The 24,364-nt window shown below is 41.5% G+C and overlaps 1 protein-coding gene and 1 pseudogene across 1 annotated transcript in view; both read left to right on the top strand.

The window, feature by feature from the left end:
* The first annotated feature begins 748 nt into the window (after positions 1-748).
* The window catches only part of NTPCR (nucleoside-triphosphatase, cancer-related), a 46,387-nt gene continuing 22,771 nt past the window's right edge, over positions 749-24,364 (top strand). The window contains exons 1-3 of the mRNA XM_004451028.3: positions 749-851; positions 5,766-5,928; positions 6,503-6,599. Coding sequence (XP_004451085.1) covers positions 818-851; positions 5,766-5,928; positions 6,503-6,599 — 294 coding nt within the window. The 5' untranslated portion in view covers positions 749-817. The remainder of the gene's footprint in view (positions 852-5,765; positions 5,929-6,502; positions 6,600-24,364) is intronic.
* Positions 13,774-15,849, top strand: LOC101436238 (NEDD8-conjugating enzyme UBE2F pseudogene; annotated as a pseudogene).

The raw sequence follows: 24,364 nt of genomic DNA, 5'->3' as shown, positions 1-24,364 counted from the left end.
AAATGTGGCCCAAGGCCACTGTCACTTCATTTCTCTAGCTGAAACACTTCAAGTTGTTCAAGTGAGGGGGATGGGGAAGCTTCTTAGACTATAGCCACTTAATTCTGTGCACGAGGAGATTCTCTGGCTGGTACTTGCGTTGGTGGTTAAAATTTATTTTACGGAGGTGAAAGAGGGAAACTGAACTTGTTACACATGGCCTAGATCAATGGTTCTGAGCTCTGATGGACTTTATAAATTGCCAGGAAGCTAAAAAAACCCCAGACACAGATGTGCAGGACTCAGCACAATATGTCTAAATCCCTAGAGATGGAACGTTTAAAGCTCCCCAGATGAGTCTACACTGCAGCTATGGTTTAGAATGCTGGGCAAAGAGCTGAAACCGGGAGCAACGTCTTTGTGTGAGGCAAATCCTCTCAGAAAGGTCTATGGGGCTGAAACCTTCAGAAAGGCTGTCCCCACTGGACTGGAGCCTGGGAGATTTTAGCTCGTTGGTCCGAGCTCAGCTGCAGATCTTGGGCGACGATGCTCAGGTGGAGACGTTCCAACGCACACATTCCCTTGCAAACACCCCATCTAAGCCTGAGGGCTGAGAGGAGAGCACAGGAATTCTGAGGGGAAAGGACCCCCGCCCTTCCTTGTCTCTAGGGGCGGCAGTAGCCAAAAAAGTAACCCACAGAGTGCCCAAGAGGCTGAAGGCGCATGCGCGGCGCGAGTTGCGGCGCTTCCGGCCGGCAGAGGCGGGGCCTGCAGAGAGGCGGGGCCTGCAGCGAGCCGCGCGGCGGCCACCGTCCCCCGGACCGCGACCCGGGCGGACATGGCCCGGCACGTGTTCCTAACGGGGCCGCCAGGTAACCCCCTCGGGCGCGGGCTGGCACCGTGGGGCCGCCTCTTCCGCCAGAATCTCCGTCTTGGGGAGGCCGAAGTGGTGGGACCTTGGGGGTGAGAGCGGGCCCTCCTCCTCTGAGCACAGGCCCGGCTTCCAGGGGAGGGATCTGGCTGCCCCTGGGAAGCGACCGTGGGATCCAGGGTTTAGCGATCTGGCATTTAAGGCTCCGAACTTTTTTTTTTTTTTCTTTTCTGAGGTCTTGGGGCCGGGTATTGAACCCGGGGCCTCATTTGTGGGAAGCCGGCGCTCCGCCACTGAGTCACATCGGCTTCCTTGAGTTGGTTTTTTCCTTTGTTGTTGCTTTTAGGGGGAACCAGGGACCAAACCCTGGACCTCCCATGCGGGAAGCAGGCGCCCAACGGTTTGAGCCACATTCCCTCCCTAAGGCTTCGAATTTAAAATGACAGACTCGGTAGCCTGAAGTTTAGGGACCCCTTTTGGGGAGGAGGGAAGTTTTTAAGTACATAAAATACATGGGATTAGAAATGAAGCCAATTTTACTAAAATATGAAGAAAACAAACTCAACATACAGTAATATATGTGCATCTTTATTAAGATATTAAATAGTAAGTTCTAGTGGCAAGAGTAATACTATAGTTTTGAAGTTGTGATACCGGCAAAAAAAATGTTCAAAATACGTGTAACAACTGTAATGTGGTCTGAAAATGCCCAATTGCTGTTGGGGTATTCGCATGTACTACCAACACTGTGGCTTGTAGCCTACGTTCATAATGAAAGGAAATCCTATATTTCAGGTAGAAGATAGTGAAACAAAAGATGTCAGCTTTTTTCCCCATCCATGTTGACTGGCCTTTGGATTCCCTTCATGGACAGTTTCCAGGTGGAGAAGCCTGACTTATCCCTCTCAGATGCCTGTTCTCTCCTAAGCCTGAGTCCCTGGACAAACCCTTTTTTTGTGTGAACTGTGGCAGTTTTCATCTGTGAAATGGAATAGTGCTAGGCTAAATGAGAGAGTATAGGAGAAAACCATTTATGAATACGCTATATGTATGTAAAAGTGTTACTGGGAATAGTGGTGGCAGTGGCAAACAAACTAAGGAAGATGGGCTTAGAGTAGGAAAAGTGAGTTATTTCTTCAGCTCCTTTGCAAGGCCAGTCTAATTTTGGAAGTTAGCATGGGTTCAGCTATCAAAGCTTAATCCTCAACCTAAAATTCTCTAGCCTTATTTTAATGATTATGTTTAGCCTTGAGTAGCAACTGCAACACTTAAATAGTGCAGACTTTTGAATTTTAGTTTTTACCAGGCAAGGGGGTTAAAGACATTTCTAATATCCAGAAATATTTCCTAATATTGCAAAGAATTGTCCTCTAAAAGTTGATTTTTGCAAATCCACTCTTTGAAGCTTGGAGTATAGTTTTCTAGACAGGCTGGCCCCAGGACACGTGTGTTTCATAAAGGAGGGGTTCAGCTAATGGGGTTTGCACTCCCCTGAGGTCTGGACGTCAGATGGGAGACAGAGTCTGGCCAGGCTGGCCTGGTTATTCCTTCAGTTTCTTTATAAAAGTTTTATGTACACATAGTTGAAAGGCCCAAATAATTCTGCAGTGTACTTCCCTTAAATCTACCTTCACACCCACCCACCTTTTCTTTCTGTCCATCCTCCTAATACAGTTGTGGTATAATTTTTATTAGCTCAATATTCAGCATATATATATATATATAGGACTATGTACAAGGTAATCATAGCAGAGCCCTTTAGTAACATAATTTCTTTTCATTTTATGTGCAACTTCACCCCCCAGAGTCTTTGTCTTTTTTTTTTTTCCATTGGGTTAGTATTCTTTCAGTTGCATCCCAAACTCTGCCCGTGTCTAAAACTTCTCAACATGTTCAGACTATTAAGTAACATATCTTCTCAGTGCAGTCACTTGTTGCATATGCCATCAGTGTCCCAGCAGTTTCCTGTGATTCGAACTGTCCATACCTGTGTCCCATCTCAGAGGACTTTCTCTGGTCACCAGAGCCCACTCTGCCTGCACACAGGGCCCAGGGAATGCATGAATGACTGATGGCAGTTAGGGGACAAATGCTCTACTTCCTCACGCCTCAGACAGGGTGACTCCGAGTCACATATCCTAACTGTTTCTTAGGGTTCCCAGTGGGAGTCACCTCCAGCCACCCACGCTGGAATCTTGCTTGACAATGTGCTTTGTGTTAGCTTCCTTCCCTTCCCTACGCCCTTACTTCCCCTACCACTGTTTCTTGGGGTCATTCCCAAATTCACTTGAATCTCTGTCTGCTTGTGGGAGAACCAGAATCAAAATAATTCTGGAGGCTTGGGACCTGCTCACACCCTTTTTGCTAGGTGCATCCCTGCCCTCTGGAGAGCTCCTGCAGCCCATGCCACTTCACACCCAGTGTAGATAGCAGTGGGGTAGCAGGCTAATGAAGATGAAAACTGAAGTATTTCTAGAGTTGGAGAAGATGAAAGGGACTTGACCCAGATGCTTCCTCTTGCTTTAAAACGAGGGTTTTAAAGAAGAAAGTGTCCATCATATGGAATTCCCACATACAGAAATAAGCTCTATAAACCTTTGTTCTGTATTCTTCTTGACACTGTCCTCTGTAGACACATACATACTTCATATATATTTATTTTATTTTATTGTCTTTATTTTTTTAATGTTACATTAAAATATGAGGTCTCCATATACCCCCACCCCCTCACCCACTCCTCCCATATCAACAACCTCCTCCATCATCATGGGACATTCATTGTACTTGGTGAATACATCTCTGAGCACTGCTGCACCACATGGTCAATGGTTCACATTATAGTTTACACTCTCCCCCAGTCCACCCAGTGGGCCATGAGAGGACATACAATGTCCAGTAATTGTCTCTGCAGCACCACCCAGGACAACTCCAAGTCCTGAAAATGCCCCCACATCACATCTCTTCTTCCCACTCCCTACCCTCAGCAGCTACCGTGGCCACTTTCTCCACATCAATGCTACATTTTCTTCGATTACTAATCACAGTAGTTCATGAATAGAATATCAGTAAGTCCACTCTAATCCATACTCTATTCCTCCATCCTGTGAACCCTGAAATGGTTGTGTCCACAACCATACATATTTTTAAACTACAATGGAATAATGCTATGTAAGTTTGCTGTTTCTTACCTTGCTTTTTTCCCTGTATATTATTTCCATTTATGGGAGTCAGTTTTCCATACTAATAAATATACGGAAACCATATTCTTTTTCATGTCTGCATGGTATTCCTGAGTATTTATGTGTCATTATATACATGGTACAATCATTTTAATCATTCTTTTACAAGTCATAGTTGACATTGTTGTCAGTTTTTTGCTATTATGAAGAGGCTTCAACAAATATCTTATTTCATACTTCTTTGTACTATTATCAGGTTATTTACTAAAAATAAATTACTGGATGCTATGGTTTAGACAATGATGTGTACAATTAAGAAAAGAAGTACCAATTTACATACCCACCAATGTTCCTTGATTGTATTAAAACCAGTTCTTCAGTGGCTTTCCTAAAGTGATCTTGCCATTTTATATTCTACACAGTTTTCTTACCAACCACAATCATCACGTGGCTGGAATCCTTTTGGATTGCTTTGCATATTCCGAAAGGCCAGATGCCGTTGGTTAGTGTGAAATTTGGAGGCGAGATACATTAAAACAACAGACTTATTTTATTTCAAGGAAGCTTAAAAGATTTCTTGGGGAACCATGACTGACTTTGTAGGCAGCCATATGAATAATATGCTTTATAACCCTAAGATCTCAAAATCTCTCGCAGGCAGACCTGCTAGAAAGTCTACCCGTCTTTCCATTTTTGGATAATCATGATGCCACTAACTTAAATCCATATGGGGACAAGTCATGGTGATACATAAAGGTCCCTGTTAACACGTAATGCTTTTGGTAGGTGTGTAACTTGGGTGAGTACCTAACCTCTATCTGTGCTTCAGTGTCCTCATTTGTGAAACAGATAAACAGTAACTGCCTCAGAGGGTGTTTGTGAGGTTTTACCCAAGAAAATGTTTGTAAAACATGCTAGAACAATGCCTAGATCCATGAATGCCAGCGATTAATATTGTTTTAGGAAGCATCGGTGTGTTCTTATGGACCCATAAGGGTTAATCAGATTAGTCAATAGGACAGGTAGGGAGGAATGGAAGGGGTCAGATGTGGGGAGATTGAGGAGGCAGAGTTTATAATTTGGGAAGGGGTTTGGAACAAGCAGAAGGACAAGCCAAGGACATGAGGGAAGATAGTTTGAAGGGGTTACAACCCCATAGGATTGCTCTTGTGAAAAAGCGTGAAAATTACCATTTCGAGTGGTGTTAATGACATTCAAGAGGCATTCTCAGGAGACCTGGCAATGTAAGTCCATGGAGGAAAGAAGTGATTTTTCCATTGTTAGATGTGGGGCTGTAGTGCCAAAGGTTGACATCCTAGATTCAAATGCCTAGTCTTTGACCCAAACGTGACCAGTTTTACATCCTTGGTGAAAAAGTGTGGCAGCCCCAAAAGGAGAGAAAGCGGGCTTGTTTCATAAGATGCAAATTATAGTTTAGAATGACAGGAGAAAACCACAAATTGACTCATTTGGTTCTAGAATTGTGTATGTGACAAAACTAATAATGTTTCAGAGCTTAAAAATAACCCCCAAGATAACATTCATATTTTGATTATACTTGTTTCTACTGGAAATTAAAAAGTTTTAACACCTGGAGCAATCAAAATTAAAGTGAAATTAATATTCATAAAATCTATTTGCAGCCCATTTCTTTACCGTGATTACTCTCTCAGAGTCGGCAAGCGGTGTGTACTCCAGCTAGAGTGTTTCTTAATGGGCGTTTTTTTTTTTTTTAGGTGTTGGGAAAACAACACTGATTCGGAAAGTCAGTGAGGTTTTAAAGTCCTCTGGCGTGCCTGTGGATGGATTTTATACAGAAGAAGTCAGACAAGGAGGGAGAAGAATAGGATTTGATGTCGTCACTCTTTCTGGCACTCGGGGTCCTTTATCTAGAATTGGGTACTGATTTTTAATTTCTATGGATTTTATTCTTGTATCCATGTTTTTGGAGCTTTCCTGTTCAGATTCAGCGAAATCTAAATGGTTTGTTAAGCCCCTTGTAGGGTGGCCCTTTGTTTTCTCTTCAGAATAAGTATTCTCTCCGGGCAGAATGATCTCTTTTAACTTTATGAATCTTTGGCCTTTAGGAGTTCCTCAGAGGAAAAAAAGACAGATTCCTACCATTAAATGGAAAACCAAGTATTAAAAAAATCACTTAAGAGTTATTCTGCTGAATCATAAACTCTTCTCACTTTGTAATGTTTAGCCCTATTTCTAGTACCCCTTGTCAAGGACAGTTGGTGCCTGCCATGATAACCGCCAGGTCTGTCCTCATTGGGGCATGCACTTAGGGGTGTTCTGCTCTCGGGAGAGAAAACTGAAGCAGATCAGCTTTGCACACCACTGTTTCTTGGAGAGGCGATTTTTAAGGATGGTTTAGCACATGCGGAAGACCAGAGGCTCAGTGGAGTAGCTTAAGATCAGAAATAGTACCGGGGACTGTCAGCACAGAACACGCTGTCTCTTCCTTCAGGGCAGCACCTCCTGCTGGAAAACGCGAATACCGAGTTGGGCAGTATGTGGTGGATCTGCCTGCCTTTGAGCAGTTGGCGCTTCCTGTCTTGAGGAATGTGAGTATGCAGTTTCTGCTTCTTGCGCCCGTCCGCTCTGAGTGCACTGTGGGGATTGCTGGACAAGGCCCACATTGGCTTTTGCTCTTAAGGGGAAGCCAGTTTTGCATTTTCAGTTTAAAAGCTCTCCAGGGATTGAGCTATGATGAGAATATGCAACAAAATTTGCTGGCATTCTGAGGTCCAAGTTAACCTCTCCTCACATAAATTCAGCACATAGGTTATACTGGGAAGGCCCTGCAGCCCACCTACTATGGTCCCCAGAGCTAGGGCTTTTCTCTGTCTTTTCATATTCCTGTCTTACACCTGCTTTCACAATACAACAAATGAATATTTAGGAAGGGAAAACAGCATTGAATGAAAATAATGGCCAGTTCTTACTGCAGGCCTACCATATGCTACTTTAAGCACTTAGCACATTGTATCATGTTACCTATTTTTTCTTTAACAGCTTTACATACAGTTCACCCATTTTAAAGTATACAATTCATTTTTTTAGCATATTTACAGGATTGTGCAACCAACACTACTCTCATTTTCATCACCCCAAAAAGAAATCCTGTGCCTAGGAACAATCACTCCCCTTCCTCTCTCTCCCCAGCACCATCGCAACTGGTAATCTACTTTTTGTCTCCTTAGGTTTGCCTTTGCTGGATATTTCATAAAAACAGAATCCTACAATATGTGGTCTTTTGTACCTGGCTTATTTCACTTAGCATACTGTTTTTAAGGTTCATCCATATTGTAACATTTATCAATACTTCATTTCTTTTTACAGCTGAATAATATTCCATTTTATGAATATACCACATTTATCCATTCCTCAGTTGATGGGCATTTGGGTTATTTTCACATTTTTGCTATTGTGAATAATGCTGCTTTGAACATTCATGTACAAGTTTTTGTATGGACATGTTTTCACTTTTCTTGGGTGTATACCTAGGAGTGAAATTGCTGAGTCATATGGTGATTTTATGTTTGACATTTTGAGAAATTGCTACACTGTTTTCCACAGCAGCTATACCATTTTATAATCGTCCCACCAGCAATGTATGAGTCATTCCCTAATGGCTAATGATGTTGAGCGTCTTTTCATAGGCTTGTTGGCTATTTGTATTTATTTATAGAGAAATGTCTATTCACATCCTTTGCCTGTTTTCTAATTAGGTTGTCTTTTTATTATTGAGTTATTTATAGGTTTTTAATACAAGCTTGTAATGAGATGTATGATTTGCAAGTATTCTATTCTTTGTTTTTTTTTTCCGAGAGTATTGTTTGAAGCACAAATGTTTTAAATTTTGAGACGTTCACTTTATTTTTCTTTTTTGCTTTTGTGTTATATCACAGGCAACTTTGCCTAACCCAAGTTCAGAAAGATTTATTCCCATGTTTTCTTCTAACAGTTTATAGTTTTCCTATGTGCATAAGCGCTATCTCTGGGATGGACTCCCAACTCACTTTGAAGTCTCTTAGCCATACTAACTCATTTGTCTTTAGCTTTTCCCCCTTTTGGCCAATGTCTTTTTTTCCCAGATGCATTGCTTGTCGGTACTTGGTAGCAATCCCTCGGTGCCAGGTAGGCTCATCCTCAGGAGTCATGTCAAACCCTGGAGGAAAGTTACTGCTTTTATATGCTGAGTTTGGCATAGAGAGAGGCCACATTTGAGCAACAAGGAGGCTCCCATTAGGTAAGTCTTAGGCACCCTGCATCACTAGCCTAAGCTTCAATTTCAAGAGCAAAAACTCGTAAAATGTATACATATTTTATTTTTTTTATACTATTGTAAATGGAGTTGTTTTCTTAATGTCATTTTTTGGATTTTCATTATTAATGAATATAATTGACTTTTGTATATTGAATCTTGTATCCTACAGCTTTGCTGTAGATTTTTTTGTTGGATTCCTTAGGATTTTTTTCATACAATATCATGTTATCTGCAAATAGATCAATTTTACTTCTTCCTTTCTATATACTAATATGGATGCCTTTTATTTCACCTTCTTGCCTAATTGTCCTGTTTACAACCTCCAGTACAGTGTTGAATGGAAATGGCAAGAGTGGATGTCTTTATCTTGCTCTTGATCTTAGTGGGAAAGTATTCAGCCTTTCACGTTAAGTGTTACATTGGCTGTGGGTTTTTATAGATGGTCTTTATCAAGTTAAGGAAGTTTCCTTTTATTCCTATTTTGTTGAGTACTTTATAATGAAGGAGTGCTAGATTTTGTCAAATCCCTTTTCTGCATCTATTGAGATGATTGTGATTTTTTTAATCCTTTATTCCATTGATATAGTGTATTACATTAATTGATTTTTGCACGTTAAACCAATCTGGCATTCCTGGGATAAATATTACTTAGTCATGGTGTATAATTCTTTTTATATGTTGCTGGATTTAGTTTGCTTGTGTTTTTTGAGGAATTTTACATCTAATTTTGTATAGAATATAGTCTGAAGCTTTTGTTTCTTGTGATAGCATTGTCTGATTTGGCTGTCAGTGTAATACCGACCTTACAGAATCTTTGGAAGAGTTTGTGAAGGACTGGTAGTAATTCTGCTTTGAATATTTGGTGCAGTTCACCAAGAAAGCCACCTGGGCCCTTGTTTTTCTTTGTGGGAAGCTTTTTAGTTATTAATGAAATCTCTTCACTTGTTATAGGTCTGTTGGTTTTTTATTTCTTCTTTAGTGTGTTTTGATATTTTGTGCCTTTTAGTAATTTATTCATTTCATCTAAGTTATCTGATTTATTGGCCTACAGTTGTTCACAGTATTCCCTTGTAATCCTTTCTATTTTGTAAGGTCTGTAATGATGTTCTCTCTTTCATTTGTGTTTTTTATTTAAATCTCCTCTCCTTTTTTCTTTGTCTTTCTCAGTAAAGGTTAGAGCGCTTTTCAAAGAACCGACTTTTGGTCTTGTTTAGCTCACCTTACTTGTTTTTTTCATTAATTTATGAAATATTTATTAAATCCCGCATATGCAGTCATGAATAAAACAGATCTGTTTTCTACTTTCTCAGAGCTCCAGTCTAGTGAGATATAGACATTAAGCAACTGAATGTACAATTGAGATAAATGCTGTGAAAGAAAAGAGCAGGATGCTCTCAGATATTGTGTAAGAGGAACTTACTTTAGACCAAGGGGGCAGGAAAGAGTCAGAGGAGGTGACATTTAAATGGGAATGAAAGATGAGAAGGCTGCCTCACTTCAGAGATACAGAAACAGACACTGAGGCCCTGGACCCTGGGACAGGAGCAGGTGAAGAGGTACAGTTGGTGAGGTAGGTGGGGCCGCATCATGGAGGGCCTTGTGGGACATGTCAACAAGTGTGGGTTTCATTGAATCTATCATAGACTTACTGTTTTCCATTTACTCTTTTGAAACTGGAATGGTAAGATCCCATCCCAAGAGCCAATTCAGAATTCTCTGGAGGTTCCCATTGTACCAGGAGTAAAACCCAAGGACCTTCCTGTTATCTAAAAGGCCCTCTCTTATCTGGCTTTTGCTAGTCACTGAACTCATTTTACAACACTGGCTCCATCATTTTCCCCAAACATTGCCAGAGTGAGGCCAACCTTTGGTCCTCACCACTTGCCATTGTCTTTGGTTGGCATACTCTGCTTCTAGACCTTTGTCTCTCTTCTCCTTCTTGACATTCAGGTCTTAGCTCAGATAATCAGTTAGGAACTTTGGTGGGTGGGCTGCTGAGAGGTGTTAACTGTAGCCTGCCAAGTCCAGTCTCTAATTTTAGAGGGCAGACTGTATCTTACAGTCTATTTCAGTAGGGGGCTGCTGCTCCTCTGAGCCTACCGTCTTTTTAAAATATATATATATTTTATTAGAGAAGTTGCAAACTTACAAAACAGTCATGAATAATATGCAGAATTCCCATGCATTACCCCTCTACCAACTCCTTATATTGTTGTAGAACATTTGTTAGAGATTATGAAAGAACGTTGTATTAGCCAAAGGGGTGCTGATGCAAAATACCAGAAATCGGTTTTTATAAAGGGTATTTATTTGGGGTAGAAGCTTACAGTTACCAAGCAATAAAGCATAGGTTACTTCCCTCACTAAAATCTGTTGCCATGTGTTGGAGCAAGATGGCTGCTGACATTTGCCAAGGGTTCAGGCTTCCTGGGTTCCGCTCTTCCCGGGGTCATTTCTCTCCAGGTTCAGCTCCTCTGTTTTCTCCACAAGGTCAGCTATACACTATCAGGCAAATGGCTAGTCTTTCTTCTCTGGGCCTCTGCTATGTCCAGTTGAGCCTTCTCTCTACTCTTCTGAGTGCTTACTTCCTGGGCTCCAGCATCAAAACTCCAACCTCCCTTCACTGCAGTATAGTTTCTCTGTGAGTCCCCACCCACCAAGGGATGGGGACTCAATGTCCTACTGATGTGGCCCAATCAAAGCCTTAATCATTACTTAATCAAGTAAATGTAAAGCCTCTGAATCCAGTACATTCTAATATACCCAGAGGAAAAGACCAGTTTACAAACATAATCCAGTATTTCTTTTTGGAAATCAATAATTTCAAACTGCGACAAACTGCTACAAACATTGTCAGACTATTACCACTAACTGAGGTCCATTGTGTACATTTGATCTATTTTTTCTATACACTCCCTATTATTAACACCATATATTAGCATTGTACATTTGTTATATAGTTCATGAGAGAACATTCTCGTATTTGTACTGTTAGCCAGTCCATCTTCCACCACAGGATTCACTGTGTTATATAGTCCCATGCCTTGTATAATCCATCCAAAGTGTACAGTCAGTGGCTCTCATTTCCAACACAGAGTTGTGTAGTCATCACTTCAGTAAAGTTTTGAATGTTTTCCTTAGTCCAAAATAAAAAATGCCATACTCCCCTATTCTTGACCCATTGATATAGTTATAGTACCTTCTTTAACACTGATGCAAGAATATTATAATATTGCTATTGACTATAGTCCATAGGTTACATTAATTGTATTTTTCCATGCATCACTGTGAACCCACCCTTCTTTTTGCTTCCTCCCCGCTGCCTACTCCTCTATCTTACTTTTCTCTAAGTCTTCCTCTTGGAACTTTCCTTCATTCCCTGTCCTGAAGTAGTCAGAGAACATGTTATTTTTTTCACTAGTTCTTTTCCCACCAAATACCTATTTGTATATGGCATTGTTCAAAAGGCAACTAAAATACCGCAAATGAAATTTTAAGTGGAAACCCTGGCTTTGGGTCCTGGATCAATAAAAAGAATTGATTTTTACTTACTTTGCTTAGAGCAGACTAATCCTGGGAGAACTGTGTGCATATGTGTTTAATGTTTATCTGCAAGATTATATAAGACATTGTGAGGGTTTGAAGCTCTATGAACCCCAGAAATTCATGTTCTGAAAGCTTATCCATTCCTATTGTAAGTAGGGCCTTTTGATTAGGTTAACTAAGCATGGCCCAGGGTGGATCTTGATCCTCTACTGGAGTACTTTATAAAAGCATGAAATTCAGACAAAGAGGAGAGAATGCCATAGAAGCCAGAAGTTGACGCAGTGAAACCTGAAAGAGAAGGGAGAGATCAGCAGGCACCACTGTGTGTCTTGCCATGTGACAGAGGAGTCCAAGATCACTGGCACCTGGTCTTTGGGGAGAAAGTATTGCCTAATGATGCCTTGATTTGGAGATTTTTCTCAGCCTCGAAACAATAAGCTTGTAAGATAATAAATCCCCATTGTAAAAGCCAACCCATTTCTGGTATATTTTATTTCAGCAGCTTAGCAGACTAGAGCAGAAATCATATGATGACTAAAATCAAGACTTGTTTTTTTAAAAATGAAAAATAAAGAAAAGCAGACTTTTCCCAATTTTTTTTAATATGGTCAGTACCAAACCCATTCACATTTTAGATGGGAAAAATTCCTGGGCTTGCAGGTCTTACTTGGTTATGAAATTTTTTCTTACTTGGCAGAAATTTTTCTGCCATTTCAAATATCAGAGACTATATCTTCCTGGGATGAAGAAAGGAGAAGAAACTAGTGTTTTGCCTTTATTTAAAAAAAAAAAAAATCAAAGTAACTGGGAAACAGAAAGAGGGGAACATAAAGAGACACTTTTTAGTATTGGCAATTCAAATCATCTAGTAAAGTAAATTGAAAGCTTTAGAAACCATATTTAGAAAAGGTGAAACCCTTTATATTGAGATACAATATCTTAATCTCTAATACCAGAAACTCTGACAATATATTAAGAAATACCTGTTAAGTGCCTACTGCGTGTAAGAGATTACAGGCAAAAGATTTTGTTTTTTTAATACTGTTGTTTTAGTTTGTTAATACAATGGTATTAAATATACCAGAAATGGATTGGGTTTTTATAATAGGGATTTATTAACTTATAAGCTTATAGTATCAAGGCTGAGAAAATTTCCAAATCAAGGCATCACATGGCACTCTCTCCCCTAAGACCAGCTGCACGCGATCCTGGACTCTTGTCACATGGAGGCATCTGCCAGCCTCTCCTCCTGTAGGCCTTGTTGCTTTCTGTTTCTGGCTGCTCCGTCTGTGGCTGTCTCTCTCTCAGCTTCTGTGGGTTCCTCTCTGAGCTTCTATGTGTCTCTCTCTACTCATTCATTTATGAAGGACTCCAGTAAGGGTTAAGACCCACCCTGGGTTTCGCCCTACTGAGGTGATCTGATCAAAAGATCCCAACCGATAGAAGTCCCCCTCAGTTCAAGGTGGAGTGGGCATCACCATCCCAGAATCCTCAGGATTGGGGAATGAACTGTGGACTAGTATTCCACTATAGACTTACTGTGATTGTAGCAATGGAAGAAATATTGTTGTGGAGGCAGTGGCTACTGGAGGTTGAGAGTAGAGAGAGGGAAAAACAGGTATAATATGGGGACATTTTGGGATTTTGGAATCTCCTGAATGCCATTACAATGACAGATGCAGGCCCTTATATATCTTGCCATAACCTACAGAATTGAGTGGAAGAGAGTGTAAACTGCAATGTAAACTATAATCCATGCTTAGTGGCAATGCTTCAAAATGTGTTTATCGGCTGATCCCGCTGCCCCAGAGCCGGTGCACGGTGAGGGGCCACGTCTCGCCGCTGCGCCGCGGACTGGGCATGATGTTGGGTGCCAGGCCCACCTCGCCTATGTCTGGGAGCCCAGGGGAAAGACAGCAGTAATGCTCACTCTGGCGAGCAAACTGAAGTGGGATGATGGTCTTAAAGGGTCCCGGATGGCAGCCACAACTTCAGACTCCACTCGGAGGGTTCCTGTGGGGACAAGCTACTTGTTAAAGAGGTTGCAGAACTTGAAGCTAATTTACCTTATATATGTAAAGTGCATTTTCCTGATCCAAACAAGCGTCATTGCTTTCAGCTAATGGTAACCCCAGATGAGGGTTACTGCCAGGGTGGAAAATTTCAGTTTGAAACTAAAGTTCCTGATGTGTACAACATGGTGCCTCCCAAAGTAAAATGCTTGACCAGAGTTTGGCACCCCAACTTCACAGAGACGGGGGAAATACGTCTAAGTTTACCGAGAGAACATTCGATCGACGGCACTGGCTGGGCTCCCAGGAGGACGAGGACGTTAAAGGATGTGGTTTGGGGATTAAACCCTTTATTTACTGACCTTTTGAATTTTGATGATCCACTCAATATTGAAGCTGCCGAACATCATCTGTGAGACAAAGGGGACTTCTGGGATAAAGTTGAAGACTACATTAAGTGTTACGCCAGATGATACGAGAAGCTTGCAGGAACACAGATTGCGTATGATAGATGTGTCTAACTTAAAACAACAAGGTTAATCCTCCTCTCTCCAACCCCACATCCCCTCAGTCCCCCTGGATTGTTCTAGTCCATGGCCACATTGTCCCCAAGAAGAAATGCTGCCTGACTGCCCATATGTGGTAGGGAATTCAGTAAGCCAGAAAATGTGTTTTGGGCTCTGGAGAGTTGTCTGCTTACCTTGACATGTTTACTTTTTCAAAAACTCTACTGTTGGCTGTTGATGACATTCTTGAGAAGTTTTAAGAAACTCAGAATTGAGGTTAGAGCTTGCCTCCCTTTTTCCCAAATAAGTCAGTTTCCTGCACAGGTGATGCTAATGATGTATTCAGTGTCACCGCTGATTGGCCATAAGGAACTTGCTACAAATGGGGATCAGTACAAATTTTCTCAGCTTCTTCCTGAAATGTTGGCCCTGCCTAGGTGTCCAGAGGCTTGCCAGAATGCTTAGAGTCATATACTGTATAATTCTCACTGAAATGCGTATTTTATTTAATGTAAGTATATTTTGGAACAGACTTGTAATTTGTACAATTTAGTGCTTTGTTGTTTTCTATTCTCATTTAGTTTGTATTTTCATTGTACAGAGCAGACAGAAAGATGTTGGGTCAAGCAATTATTGAAAAGAAATACAAAGAAAATATGAAAGACAAAAAAAAATGTCTTTATCAATTGCAATGAAAGTACTACACTAATGAAAGATGTTGCTAATGTGGGAAGATGTGGGAGGTGTGGGTGGCAGGACATTTGGGAATCCCCTAAATATCCTCTGTAACATTTGTGTAATCTAAATATCTTTTTAAAAATAAGAGACATGAAAAGAAAAGAAAAAAAAAATCCTAACCATAGTAGGTTCATACCCAGAGGAATGGATTAGCTCTAAGGACATGGTTTTCTGAGGTCTACCCAGCTTCAAATGGTCACTACTATGAAAAATGTAAAAAATATATATAATCCTTTTTTAGGTTGGCAGGGCTATGTCTCTTTGCATGTACTTTAGTTTGCTAAGGTGGCTGTAGCAGTTTGATATGGTTATGAATTCCAAAAATAGATATTGGATTACGTTTGTAATCTGATCTGTACCTGAGCATGATTGATTTATGATTAGGACATTTAGTCACCAGCCCTAGGTAGGCGGGGACTCACAGATAAAAGGCATGGCAAAGAAGAGCCTTGAGGGTTTTCTGAAGTTGGAGTTTTGATGTTGGAGTTTGATGCTGAAGACTTAAGCTGGAGCCCCAGGAAGTCAGCATGCAGAGGAAAGAGAAGCCAGCCCCAGGAAGTCAGGAACCTTGAGCCAAGGAAGAAGCAAGCCCCAGGAGCAGGAGCATAGGAACCCAGGAAGCCTGAACCCCACAGATGTCGGCAGCTATCTTGCTCCAAATAGACTTTGGTGAGGAAAGTAACTTATGCTTTATGGCCTGGTATCTGTAAGCTCCTACCCCAAATAAATACCCTTTATAAAAACCAACCCATTTCTGGTATTTTGCATCAGCACTCCTTTGGCTGACTAATATAGTGGCCAATGCAAAAATACCAGAAATGGGTTGGCTTTTTTTTTGTAATGGGTATTTATTAGGGCAAAAGCTTACAGATCTGAGGCTGCAAAAATATCTAAATCAAGACATCATTCCAAATGCTTTCTCACCAGTGGTCTACTGTTGGTCAGATCCTGGGCTCCTGCCATGTGGCAAAATGGCAAAATGGCAGCTTCTCCTTTGGGAAGGAATGCCCCGCTGATTCCAACCTCTGGCTTCTCCATTTCTCAGGGTTTCTTTTGGCCTCTTTCTTAGCTTCTCAGGGTTTCTCTGTCTTCTTGCAGCCATCTCTCTCATTGGCAGGATCTTTCTCTCTTTATTCCATGCTCTCTGTTCTTGGATATATAAGACTCCAGCAAGAGGACAGAGACCTAACCTGGGTCATACCTCACTGGTGTGGTCCAACCAAAGGCCCTAAAGCAATCTAATCAAAAGTGATCTAGTCAAGGCCCCTTAAGTGAATCTAGTGCAATCAGTGGGACCTATACCCACAGGAATAGCTTGTTTCAAAGTGCATGATCTTTGCTGGGATTCACAAAACTTCAAACTGTCACACCATGCATGGAAGTAAGAATGTGGCTGGCACCTGAGGAACAATTTGAAGCTTGGGGAAGGCTTGGGAGGAGGAGATTCAGGCAGGATATTGTACTCTACTTTGCTCTGGTGAATTTCCTTGGGAAGGAATGGAGGCTGATTGAGGCTATTGTAGGTACAAACAGGAAATTTTTAAAAAACTAGAGTAAGCCTGGTAGAGACCCAAGTCTCAGTAAAGTTTCAGAAAGGCCTTTGTAGGGTTGACTGTTGATACTTTTCATTCCACCGGTGACATCTTACCTTATTTGACAATATTTATCAATTTCCTCCTGTAGCAGAGAGAGAGGAGCCATTTGTCTGATAGCTTACCGCTGATCTTAGAAAGTGAGCCTAGACTGATTCAGAAAGCCTGGAAAGAAAGGAGCCCTATGCCAGGAGAGAGGAAGCTCAGTGGGAGAGATTAATAACCATCTTGCTTCAAGTGTGGCAACCGACTTTGGTGTTACACTCTTTTTGGGCCTTGTAACTGTAAGCTTTTAAAAAGCCAACAGATTTCTGGTACTTTGCATTGGCATCCCTTTGGCAGACTAATACAATGACTTAAAATGTCCTCTTTTAGCCACATTCATATATATAATTCACTGCTGTTAATTGCACTCACAATTTAGTGCTACTAGCACCACCATCCATTTCTAAAGCTTTACAATCAACCTAAATAGAAATTCTGCACAAATGAGGCATAACTTTCCATCCCCTATCCCAGTGCAGTCCCTGGTAACCTATATTCTAGATTCTAACTCTATGAGTGAGCTTATTCTAATTATTTCCTATCAGTGTGATCACCCAATAATTGTCCTTTTATGTTTGGCTTATTTCACTCAACATCGTTGAGATTCATATTGTCCCATGTATCAGGACTAAATTCCTTTTAATGCTGAATAATATTCCATTGTATGTCTATATCACATTTTGTTTATCCATTCTTTGGTTGCTGGAAACTTGGGTTGCTTTCATCTTTTGGCAATTATGTATAATGCTGCTATGAACATTTTGAGTTAATTTTTGTATACAGTGTGAGATAGAGGTACTTCTTCATTCTTTTGCATATGGATATCTAGTTCTTTGAATTTATTCCTAGGTATTTGATTTTTTTAGTCGCTATTGTAAATGGATTTTTTTCCTTGATTTCCTCCTCAGATTGTTCATTACTAGTGTATAGGAATCCAGATGGTTTTTTGTTTTTTTTTTTAAGGAGATTCCAGGGATTGAACTCAGGACCTGGTACATGGGAAGCAGGCGCTCAGCCACTGAGTTATATCTGCTCCACAATGAGAGTTGGTTTTTCATTTGTTGTTTTTGTTTTGTTTTTAGGAGGTACTGGGGATCAAAGCCAGAACCTCATATATGGGAAGCAGGCACTCAACCACTTGAGCTACATCTGCTCACCCTCAGATGATTTTTGATCTTGTACCTTGCCACTTTGCTTAATTTATTAGCTCTAGTAGCTTTGCTGTAGATTTTTAGGAACTTTCTATATTTATTATCGTATCATTGGCAAATAATGGAAGTTTTACTTCTTTCCAATTTGGATGCCTTTTATTTCTTTTTCTTGCCTAATTGCTCTGGCTAGACCATTCAGTACAATGTTGAATAAGTAGTGACAGTGGGCATCCTTGTCTTGTTCCAGATCTTAGAGGGAAAGCTTTCAGTTTTTCACCATTGAACACTATGTTAGCAGTGGGTTTTTCATATATGCCCTTTATCATGTTTAGGAAGTTTCCTTCTATTCCTAATCTTTCGAAGTGTTTTTATCAAGAAAGGGTGCTGGATTTTGTCAATTGTATTTTCTGTATCAATCAAGATGATCATGTGTTTTTTTCCTTTCAGTTAGTTAATGTAGTTACATTAATTGATTTTCTTGTGTTGCTCCACCCTTGCATACCTGGGAGAAAATTACTTGATCATGGTGTATAATTCTTTTAGTGGGCTTTTGGATTCAATTTCCAGGCACTTTGTTGAGGGTTTTTTTTTGTTCTTGTTTTTTTAAAGATTTATTTATTTTCCCTCTTCCCCTGCCCTGCTGTTTTGCTGTCTGTGTCCATTCACTGTGTGATCTTCTGTATCTCTTTCTCCTTTTGTCTTCTCTTAGGGAGGAGGGACACACAGCTTGGCGGTGGTGGAGCTGATATGCACTGAGAGAATCAAGGCTGTTGTCCATTAAAAAATAATCCCAAACAGAGTGATTAAAACGATACAGAAATAGAATGCTATCTTGACTTAAAGACTATCTTAATTTTTCACAGTCTTCATTCTCCACAGCCCAAAACATAGTATCTCTTTCTTTCTTAACTTTTTTCTTGGGAAGGCATTGCTAGGTATCTTCTAATGCCTGATGCTACTGTAATTTGGATTTTCAATTTTCTAAAGATCAAGGCTGACAGGATAAGGATGGCCTGTTTCATAGTGATCCCTTTGACAGCCACACTGAATGCTTTATTAGAATTTGTCTCAGTGTAGGAGTTAACATTTTATTGGTTTTCATCGTATCTGCTTCACATACAAGGAGATAACAATAGATTATAATGCTTTAAAGAACAAAGGACATCTACACGAAGCCCTGTTTTCTTTTTCCCTTGAATTGAAATAGTAAGCTAGAATCAGGAGACCCAGTGAAAACCAACAGAGTTTGTAACTTGTATTTTCTTGTTTTGATGATAAGACGACTTTCAAAGAGTATTGGTTTTTGAGAGCAGGATCTGCTTTGATTTTGACACAGACTGCTGCAAATTTTAGAAACTTTATTTGAAGATGAGAGGACTCTTGTCTAGGGAAAGGTTATTTTCTTAACACTTGACCTGGCAGTGCTTCTTTACATTTCAGACCACTGAGCTTTAGCAAGAATTTAGACAATTCAGGTTCTAGTCGGAATGTGTTCTTAAAATACCAGCAAGAACCCAAGCTTTCTTTTAGAATTTCCTTCATTGCTGTCAGCAAAAGTGATTTGTTCCATTGTTCTTCCTCACTTTCTATCTCACCTCCTTACAGATGTGCCTTGTAATATCAACCAGGGAAATGAAAAATTATCTGATGCAACCATAAAAATTAATTTAAAAATTGTTAGTAAACACATTTTTACAATGAATCAAAATGGAGAAAGGAACTGAAAATTTGGTATCAGGTTGATTTTGTGGTCAGGTTTGGAGGCTTTGCCATGGCAACCTATGTGGTGAGGAATGAGCCTTTACTCAGACAGAGGCCTGGCCTTTGCCCTCAGCTACTGGGAGGTGGTCCCTAGACTCCCAGGGTATCCTGCCTGATAGGAGTGTTTTTGTTTACCTGGGGGCTCTGGCCCCTGGACAATCTAACGTGATTTATTATGAGGACTTGGGGCCCACGGAATCAGTTCTGACCTCTCAAGGAACTCATGTTAGTTTGACTTGTACGTAGAGCTGGAGACAAATGTCAGCCATGTGGGCAATACGTGGCGGAGCCCAGGGAAAACTTGACACCGAAGGCTTGGGCGGGTTTTCCTGGATGGCAGTCCTCTCTGCGTATTGTCACACATGAGGCCTGGGAGGAGGTAATGCCATCCTCGACTCCTCGGGGAAAGGGCAACCAATGTGTTAGTACTCCCCCTGGATGCCACCCCAGGTGTCTCTTCTCGAGGCCAAATTAAATTTGTATCTTCTCACTATGAGAAAACTGACTTCATAAGTATAATGCTTTCCTGAGTTCTGTGAATCATTCTAGGCAGTTACTGAACGTGAAGGTGGTCTTGAGAACGCAGCACTAGCAGCTGGTGTCTGAAGCAAGGGCGGCTTGTGGGGACTCCGCCCGCTGCCCTTTGGCAAGCTCGCTGCGCAGTCATTACTGGCAATCTCCGTAATTACCATTGGTCTGGCTCGTGACTGTGGTGGACTGCAGGCCATGGGGAAGTTCTGATGCTTACGCGCTGAGCTGGCTGGGTTATGATACCTTTATGTGATCCCCACGCCCCAGAAACCGCACGAAGTTGCACGCTTGCTAAGTGGGGCTGGGCTTGAATTTGTATAAACTGTTGTCGTTTTCCGTTTTATTCACCCACTTTGTGGTGCTTCCAACACCTCCTTCTGACTGTGTCCTCTCTCACCTTCCATGCACGTCAGTCTAAGACCCTGCACTCCTTAAGAAGGAAGTTCACACTTAACGAGTTGGTCATTTTCTTGAATCTGATACTGAGAAAATATATATGTTGTGTTTTTCTTTTTTTTGTACTGATTCTATTTTTTCTTAACTTTATTTGGATATAATTTTAAACTTAGACAATATTTCAAGAATAAGAATAGTGCAATAACACCTGTACACTCTCTTTAAGGTCACCTATTTTTAGCATTTAATTCATTTGCCTTATTGTTTGCTCACGTCCTACCCCATAGGCTGTGTGTGTTGGTGTGTGTTTATAAATAACATATAATTTGGGGGTAACCGTTTGAAACTGTGTTGCAGTCATCAGAGTATATTACTGCACAATGTTGCAGTCTATTTTTCCTAAGAATAAGAATCTTCTTTTACCTGAGCAGTATAGTTATCAACCTCAGTAAATTTAACTGACACAAAACTTTAATCTACCACTTGTATTCCAGTTTTGTTGATTGACTTAATGTTCTTTGTAGCATTTCTTTTTCCTCCAGTTCAGGATCTAGTCTTAGGGGTCAAGTGCTGCATTTAGTTGTCATATCTCCATAGCCGCCTTTAATCCAGAACATTTCCACAGTCATTCCTGTGTTTTTTTCCCCCAAAGATTTATTTTTTATGTATTTATTTCTCTTCCCTTACCCCCAGTTGTCTGCTCTCTGTGTCCATTCGCTGTGTGTTCTTCTGCGTCCACTTGCATTCTTGTCAGCAGCACCAGGAATCTGTGTCTCTTTGTTGCGTCATCTTGGTGCATCACCTCTCCGTGTGTGTGCAGCCCCACTCCTGGGCAGGCTGTGTTTTTTTTTTTTGTGCGCGGGGCGGATCTCCTTATGGGGCGCATTCCTTGCATGTGGGACTCCCCTACGTGGGGGACACCCCTGCTTGGCACGGCACTCCTCGTGCACATCAGCACTGCGTGTGGGCCAGCTCAGTACATGGGTCAGGAGGCTCTGGGTTTGAACCCTGGACCTCCCATGTAGTAGGTGGATACTTTTGTCAGTTGAGCCAAATCTGCTTCCCACCACAGTCATTCTTTATGTTTTATGACATTGACATTTTTGAAGACTGCCATTCCCCTATCCCCTTTTCAGAAGTTTTCTGATGTTTCCTTATGATTAGATTCAGGTTCTATATCTTGGCCTATCCTACACAAGTTGACCACGTGTCCTCAGGTATCACATCTGGGACCACGTGATGTCCATCTACCCCTCATTGGTGATATTAGTTTTGATTACCTGTTCAAGGAATTGTCTGATTTCACCGCTGTATAATTACTTTTTTTTCTTTTCAAAGCTAATGAGCAATGAGTAGGAGATACTTTAAGACCATGCATATAGCATTCTCATCAGAATTCTCCCCTAGACATTTTAATTTTATCTAAACTTTATTAGATCATCTTAAGACAAAAATAATTTTCTCTTGAGGCTTTAACTGGAAGGTAGTCATCTGTCTTTTGAAATACTTTCTGTAACAGGTTGAGCAGTAATTAACAAATATAAAATTATTATACATTCCAGAGCTGAACTGAAAATGCCGTCATAGTCGATATTTCCTAATCTAAGCCCTATTTCTCTTTATTTCTCTCCACTTACTGCAATAAGTTTTTTGTTTTGTTTTTAAGTCATCACCAGCTTATTGTAGTAAAAGCAATGAATTTCTCCCTTCTAGGCACTTCCTAATGAAGAAAAGATACCAGGCAAAAAAGATATCAAAGTTTTATCACAGTTTAAACATCAATTGAAACTTTTATTAAGCAAGTGAATTTTTAAAAATAAAAATTATTGTTGTGAACTCTAGCCAGCTGATGAGGATGTGATAGGAATGCGTACATATTGGGGTACACGGTCACATCTCTGCCGCGTGCAAAGGTATATGTTCCCAGGTGGAGGGTAGAGCCCCTTCACCTTCGGTCCCCTCTGCCTCCTAAACTGGGCCATTAATGATAGACTTGAGAAAATGATATTGGTGACCCAAAATACATAGTTCTTTCTGAGTAATTAAATATAGTAAAATATGATTACTCAAAAGAAGAAATAGCCTTTTTGTGGCTACATCTCTATAAGCCCCTAGAAACTGGAGCTCTTTTCCTTAAGCAGTTTCTTCATGGTTAGATGAGTTTCTTAGATCCATTTCTTTCCTTATTTCATGATCAAAGAGTGCTATGATTATGGTGATATAGAGCACACAGGGTCCAGGAGAGGACTTTGGAGGCCCATGATCTTGTGTGTGACTCCCTGTTCTGTCACGTGTGAGCGGTAGGACTTTGGGTAAGTCACTTAGTCCCCAAGCTTTGGTTTCCTCATCTGTAGAATACAAGTGCTTATACATACCGACCACGTGCGGTTACTAGGAGGACTGGATGTGATAATACTTATAAAATGCATTAGTGGGAAGCGGACTTGGCCCAGTGGTTAGGGTGTCCGTCTACCACATGGGAGGTCTGCGGTTCAAACCCCGGGCCTCCTTGAACCATGTGGAGCTGGCCCATGCGCAGTGCTGATGCGCGCAAGGAGTGCCCTGCCATGCAGGGGGGTTCCCCGCGTAGGGGAGTCCCACACGTAAGGAGTGTGCCCCGTAAGGAGAGCCACCCAGCGTGAAAGAAAGTGCAGCCTGCCCAGGAATGGTACCGCACATAGGGAGAGCTGACACAACAAGATGATGCAACAAAAAGAAACACAGATTCCTGTGCCGTTGACAACAACAGAAGCAGACAAAGAAATGACGCAGCAAATAGACACACAGAGCAGACAACCGGGGTGGGGGGGAGGGGAGAGAAATAAATACATCTTTTAAAAATAAATAAATAAAATGCATTAGTACCTTTGCTCGTAGGGTGCAAACTGTAGGCATAGTTATTATTTTTCTGGAGAAGTTGGGGTCTTGGCCAGGCAGTGGGAGGCCCTTGCATCAACAGTCTGACTTGTGTTTGCCAGGGAACTGGGGGTTAGAGCGGGGCTATACCGTCGTGAATCCCCGTTAGCTGGTCCCAAGGCCCTGGCTCCCGTGGAGTACTGGGTTCCGGCTCCAGCTGGGCTGGCTGTCAGCTGTCTCAGCCCTGGGATAGTCCTTGTAGCTTGGACAGTGCCAAGGGTGCAGTTCCGGTGGTCTTTGGCCAGGTGGGATCGTGTTGGACAAATCCCCCCTGAGCCTCACAGAGGCCCTTTAGGACATCCAGGAGGCACCTCAGAGCTGGGCTGCCTGAGCCGGGAGTCAGGGTGGCATGGGGTACAGAGCTACAGGATCCCTGGGGGCCCGGCAGGTTTGTGGGAGCAACCCAGAGAGCCCGTATGGGAAAGGATTGGGCTTCAGGGCAGGTCACACCGTCTAGACATCTTGTGCTGGACTGCTGACTTGTTATTTTATTCCCTGGGGACGCATGATGGATTTGCTACCAGGCTGCTGAAGGATTCTGAAACTTTGAGGCATGGAATAAACTCACGTAGAAGTCTAAATGTTACCCTGCATTTTTAGTCGACAACGTAAGTGGGGGGAGGGATGGCTGGCTTGCTCGGCCGAGGCTGTTTTCACCTTCATCCCAACAGGCAGAGCCTTTCTGCTTCCCCAGGACTTATGGCCCATTTTAGGGAAGGGGCACAGTTCTCCTGCCTGATTTCCGCTAGACACCCCCTGCTGCCCTTCCATGGCTTTCAGTACTTCCTTTCCCAGACAGGTGAGCTTTGAAGCCAGTTGATATGTCTCATGTTTTAAGAAAAAAGAAAAAGTTTTTTGAAACCAT

Source organism: Dasypus novemcinctus, chromosome 13 (assembly GCF_030445035.2).
Source record: "Dasypus novemcinctus isolate mDasNov1 chromosome 13, mDasNov1.1.hap2, whole genome shotgun sequence".
NCBI lineage: Eukaryota > Metazoa > Chordata > Mammalia > Cingulata > Dasypodidae > Dasypus > Dasypus novemcinctus.
Note: the sequence above shows the minus strand (reverse complement) of the source record. Positions and strands in the feature narration are given on the sequence as shown.